Below are 6,308 nucleotides of genomic sequence, written 5' to 3' on the forward strand. Positions count from 1 at the left end.
CCAGAGGCAGCTGTGGCTTCCATTAGACCCTGCCTCTCCCCATGTTTGGGAAATCCTAGTGGACTTTCAGGAAGTGGAATCAGGGAGATACATTTGCCAACTCTTTTTTTTTTTAAAATGTGGTGGATGGGGCCTGTGTCTTTTCCACAGCTGGCTTCTAGCACCGCCCCACCCTCCATTACTGCAAGTTCACCTGCTTTACAGCCATCTGTTACCCCTGCCGGTCCCTGAGTCTGGGGCAGCTGTGCAAGGCAGTGGGTGGGAGAAGGATGTAACATGGCCCTATGGAGATATGAGAGGTCCGCTGCCTAGGCCCAGCTGGCTTGGCCTCTCCCCATTTCTCCCTTCTGAACCCCCTTTGGGCTTTGACAGGCCCTGGAGTTAATGACCACATCCATCCTCTGCCCCTGAAGGGCTTCCAGCTCCACAGCCAAAGCACCCATGGAGCTGGGAGGGCCTGCAGCCCCGGCTGATCAGGCCCAGGTCGTTTCTTATTTATATTTATTTATTATTTATTTATTTAATCTATCAGATAGAGAATTTTAATGAAATTGGCATAGTTAAGACCGAAAAGATAAAGTGGACATTGTCAGTGTATCTTCAGCCCTTGCCTCAACAGGCAAATGAACACAACTGAAACACAGGTGACTCTTGCTGGTCTATGAGACAGTGAAGGGAGCGTCTCAAGATTTAACTATATTAATATAACCAGTTATAGAAATCTAAATATAAAACCAATCTCCTATAGGGTTTGAGAAGGCATTCACCATATCCCGGAAAAGTTTAACCTTCCTTATTCAAGTTGAATCATCTCTTTAGAAGGGAAAACAGTGATAGTACTTGTTGAACCAGAATTACTAGCAAAATTCAAAAAGCTGACCATATTCATTTAGCCACAAGCCAGTCTTATTTAAATCAGGACAGAAATATTACATCAGCCATTCCTGATCTGAATTCTAGTGTATGAGATCAATTTAAATATGGTACACATAAAAAGGCATGAGACATCTGTTTCATAGTAAATAAGGCAGTGGCCAACTATTACTGATTAGTAGCTTTCTTGACATAAGCTATCAAGTCTGCCCTTTCTCCCTTCTTCTTAATGCCAGCAAAGATCATTTTTGTTCCAGGGATGTACTTCTTGGGATTCTCCAAATACTCCATCAGCGTCTCCTCTCCCCAGGTGATGCCTCTGTTCTTGCTGGCATCTGTGTAAGAGAATCCGACAGCCTGACCTGTCTTTTGCCCAAACAGACCATGGAGACTTGGCCCAGCCTTGTGCTTGCCTCCCTTTTCCACAGTACGGCACCGGGCACACTTCTGAACAAAAATCTTCTTGCCCTTCTCAACATCACCCATTTTTACATCGTACTTTCTCCGTGCACGACTAAGAGGTTCCCGCTTGCAAGCCGAACGTCCCGCTCTCTAATCTCATATTTAAATAAATGCATTTAAGTTTTAAAACACAAAACGATTTGAAGAAGTATCAAGTAAACCATCATACAGATGTTAGGCTGCCCGATGTGCAGCGTCTGGCTGGTCCACATTTTGGCCGCGCTGACTTAGATCAGCCTTCGAGTGTTTTGAACAAATTGCTCCTCTAAGGCCTGGGTCCAGGATGCTATTTGGGGTTCCTTCCCAGCCACCAGCCTCCCTAGGAACTGGAACTCCTATGCTCTACTGGAGCGATGTGATTCAAAGTCTCTCGCTTAGGCTAATCTCTCCTGCTTTAAATCCTACAGCTCTACAGAAACTCAAGGACAGAAGAGACAGCCGGCTGGTGGCAGGAAAATACCATTAGAAGGGGAGAAGCAGCCAAACCCTCGGTAAGCGGATTAACTCACTTAGCTTCTGGAAGGTAAACCTTCCTGGAGATGGCATCCAAGTCAGGAGGTGGGCCAGCTCCCTGTGAGGTGGGCTCCTGAATGCAAATGAAATGTGGGTTTGGAGCTCTGATGTCGATCCAGAGGGGCCAGGCAGGGAATGCCTAGCGGTCAGTTTTAGCCTGCAGACGCCAAGGTGCAGAACATTTGAAGTTGTGAGGAAGGGGAAAAGCAACGGCAATGAAAGCAAATATCTGGGAGGCGATTTTCTTTTTTTTTTTTTTCTTGGCTGCACCCTGTGGCTTGCAGGATCTTAGTTTCCCGATTGAACCCGGGCCCTCGGCAGTGAAAGCGCCGCGTGCTGACCACTGGACTGCCAGGGAATTCCCCGGGAGGGGATTTTCTTTGGGCTCACTTCCCCTTGCATTCAAACCTATTAACCATAGTGTGTTAGGAGCACTTTCTTTCGGAATAATCTCACTAAATGCTGCAGAAAAGTTAGAAGGCGTTTGTTGGGCTTGATAGGTAGAGAAATAGACACAAAATTCAGTAGCATTAGTGGAAACTGCGATGTTAAGTCTCCAGGTCAAATACTAGAGTTGGAATCCTGGCCTAGAGACTTTTTTTTTTTTTTATCTCTACAGTTTATACTCTTCATCAGAGATGAATGTTTTTCTTACTAGTCTTATTCTGAACAGCTACAAACTGGTATTCAACCCTGCCAGGCTGTGTGTGTGTGTGTGTGTGTGTGTGTGTGTGTGTGTGTGTGTGCACCTGACCTAGAGACTACCCTTTAAGTAATATGTGTGTGTTGTGTGTATCATTTTTAAAGAAATAGTTTGGCTGCTATCCTTCAGATATCCAAGGGTATTTGGAAAAGATAGTCTAAGACAGACTATTGATCCATTCCTCCAGTTTCCTAAGTGCTCAGTGTAGGTCAAGTTTATAGAGTGTAAGAACTTAACTTCTTACAGAAATGCCTTTACTAAGTTGCACTGAAATAATAAGGTCTTTTGCTTTTATATCGGAATGTTATGGCATCTTTAGGAAAATCTTTATGCTGCTTAATAGTCTCACAAGTAAGGATCCTCATGAGAAAATATTTGTGACATTTGAACCAAGGATAACTTTATGTCTCTTGAGAGGTGGGTATGTTTCCTTTAATCAGACAAGTGTTATATAACTCATCATACTTCTATTTTTGCTTTGACTGCCAGGAAATTCAAAGTTAAATTATCTGTTCAAGACCAGTAACTCTATTGGCCTAAATTTGGAGTATGATCATTTTTCCGCTTACTTTAATATTTGCTTAATAATCCTCAATAATAATATGAACAGTCCTACTTTATCTCACTCTGGTATATATTACATCTGTTACATATCAGATATATATAGTATACATCATATCAGGTCTCTTTTTGCTTGCAATTGACAGATATCCAACTCAATTAAGTTAAGCAATAAAAAGTGGGGAGGGGATTCTTATTGGCTCATATATCTGAAAAGTTGAAAAGTTCAGGGTAGATCCAATCATAAAACTTTAGAATAGGGACAAGTCAAAGGGACACAGGAACCAACCTGAAAGTGCTCCCAGTGACCAAAGCTGGAACAATTTGAACAACAAAATAAATAACACAGAACTGAATTATAACCCAAAGCATAAAAGAAATATACGTGAGTCCATCCTATTAATGATATAAACAAATGATGGAATAAACAGGAACAAGAAACAAATCTTCCTTACAAAAGAATTTCAAATAATATATGTAGAAGCTCCCTCTCTAGGATGTAGAGGTTAATTCCTTTGAGGGTGGACTAGATTTAGTGACTGGCTTCCAAAGAGGAGGGTATAAAAAAGGGAAAATAGTACCTTTACAGTGGAGAAGCCTGGCAAACACCACCTTGACCAAGTGATAAAGGTCAACATCACCAGTGATGAGTCATGTTGATATGATATGAACCCTCTGATATGATGTGATGAGAAAGGTACTTCACATCCACGGTAGTCTTTCCAAGACTCCAAAACCCCGTCTAAGCATGAGAAAAACATCAGACAAGCCCAAGTTGGAAAACATTCTACAGGATACCTGGCAAGGACTCCTCAAGACTGTCAATCAACGTCATGAAAAACAAGGAAAGACTGAGAAACTATCACAGACCAAAGGTGACTAAGAGGGCATAATGACTAAATGCAACGTGGTACCCTGTATTGGAAAGAGGACATTAATGGGAAAACTGGTGAAATCCAAATAAAGTCTGGAGTCTAGTTTACAGTAATGTGCCAATGTTGGCTTCTTACTTGTGACAATTGTACCATTGTAAGTTATAGTGTAAGATGTTAACAATAGGGGGAACCAAAACTCTCTGTACTCGTGTCTCAGTCTCTTCAGGCTGCTGTAACAGAATACCATAGTCTGGGTGGCTTCTATCCAACAGAAATTTATTTCTCAGAGTCCTGGAAGCTGGAAGTCCAAGATCAGGGTGCCAGCATGGTTGGGTTCCGGTGAGAGTCCTCTTCCTTGTTTGCAGATGGCCATTTTCTTGTTGTATCCTCACAACAAAGAGAAAGAGAGGGATTCTGTGTTTCCTCCTCTTTCATAACGGCACTAATCCCTTTCATGAGGGCTCCCTCCTCATGACCTATTCACCTCTCAAATGCCCCACCTCCAAAAACCATCACATCGAGGGTTAGGATTCCAACTTTCATGAATATGGAGGGGGGACACAAACGTTCAGTCTGTAGTTATTTTTGTACCTTCTCTGGGAATTTAAAATTATTCTTAAAAACAGTTAAAAAGTAGCAAAGGGACACACAGAAAATAAATAATAAATAAAATAAATCCAATCCCATCAATAATCATATTAAACGTTAATGGTCTAAACACTCCAGTTAAAAAGTAGAATGGTCAGAATGGACAAAAGAGACCCAACTTCAGCTTGTCTAAAAGTGATGCACTTTAATTATAAAGGCACACAGATTGAAAGTGAATGGAAAAGTGATGGAAAATAATTTGTCATGTAAAAAGTAAGACTTAGAAGGATGGAGTGACTATATTAATAACAAGCTAAATACACTTCAAGGTATAGAGTATTCATAGAGACAAATTACATATAAACACACACGCATAACCCTGATTGATGGTTTAAGAGAGATCATCTTCATCAAATGGTGTTAGAGCTGTGTTTGGCCCAGTCTTACATTTGCCTTTTTCTCTTCATGTGGCTCCCTGTCCCCTTCCTCACCCCACCCCACCCCACTTAACCAATCTTGGCAACCTAGTATTGACCTTTTCCATATTTCCCTATGCTTGTAAAATTATTTCTAAACATATAAGACCACACATACATGTATATATACATATACAAAACATTTTTGTCATTGTTTTAGGAAAACATAGGTTCAAAGCATACACACTCTGCTCCAGCTTCTCCTTTAATACCACATGCAAATTGCTCCAGGTCCCCAGATATCGTGCTAATTCACTATTTTTAAGGAACTATTGAGAACGATCCATTACTATGAACTACCCACAATTTATTCAACGTTGAACATATATCCTTACATTATTAGCATAAGGATTCCCAGGAGTGGGATTCTGGGTCAACGGGGCATGTGTGTGTAATTTCAATACATTTTGCCAAGTTACTCCCCGAGAGGTTGTGGTAACTGCCTGTCCACCAACCATGGGCGTGTGTACCCTCTTCCCTGCACAGGAAGCAGATGCCACCTGTTCAACATGAATTCTGCACCCCCAGCCCCCATGGAGGGTGTAGAGCAGATGGCACTGGGGCTCACACCCATCGTTAAGGGTCTCCTGGCTCACTCTGGGGAGACAGCAGCATCTACGCCCACAGCTCCCCCAGCTGCTGCTCAACTTGTCTGTCGGGGTCCCAAATCCTGGGTCACTTTATGTGAATGAACCTGTTCGTATCCACCTGGGCCAGGTGCTTCTCTGGGGAAGTACCAGCTCGTCTGCAGCTCACCTTAAAGCATCAAGGCCGTGGGCTTTGAGGAAATAAAAGACCAACTGGAGATCCAATGAGACACAGCCTCCTGGGGGTTCTAGCATATCCTCCTGGCTTCCAAATTGACCTTGTTCTCCCCACTGCAAGGTCATCTTCTTTTCCTGTTGCCAACCCTGCTGGCCGCAGACCCACAGCAGACTTGGGGACAACACACTGGCGTAGAGAGTTTAACTGATTCCCGAGATGTGTAAGGTCAAATGCCTATAATAAATCCCCTATGACACTCACAGCTATTCTGCTTCTCTCTGAGGGAACCCTAATATTGTAGACCACAATTATTCTCGATCCAGCTCTATGATAAAGCAAGCTTTGAGCCTTCAGGGTATATACTAAGACCAGCTGTTCCTATGGCCATCGCTGAGACAATGTCTGCTTAACTATAGATTGGAATTCACTGATGTAGTTTTACAGCAAGTCAATTCTGCAGACACGTACTGAGCACCTACTGTGTACTCTCTG

General features: G+C 42.5%; 1 protein-coding gene across 1 annotated transcript; it reads right to left on the reverse strand.

The window, feature by feature from the left end:
* Nucleotides 1-1,041: 1,041 nt before the first annotated feature.
* Nucleotides 1,042-1,359, reverse strand: LOC102978194 (cytochrome c-like). Its single transcript, XM_007128524.1, has one exon. It carries the CDS (start codon nucleotides 1,357-1,359, stop codon nucleotides 1,042-1,044), a length of 318 nt encoding a protein of 105 aa, XP_007128586.1.
* Between the last annotated feature and the right edge of the window lie 4,949 nt (nucleotides 1,360-6,308).

This window comes from Physeter macrocephalus, chromosome 11 (assembly GCF_002837175.3).
Source record: "Physeter macrocephalus isolate SW-GA chromosome 11, ASM283717v5, whole genome shotgun sequence".
Classification (NCBI taxonomy): Eukaryota; Metazoa; Chordata; class Mammalia; order Artiodactyla; family Physeteridae; genus Physeter; species Physeter macrocephalus.

Coding starts and splice junctions, on each gene's coding strand:
- LOC102978194 (XM_007128524.1), bottom strand. CDS start 1,359: ATGGGTGATGTTGAGAAGGGCAAGAAGATTTTTGTTCAGAAGTGTGCC.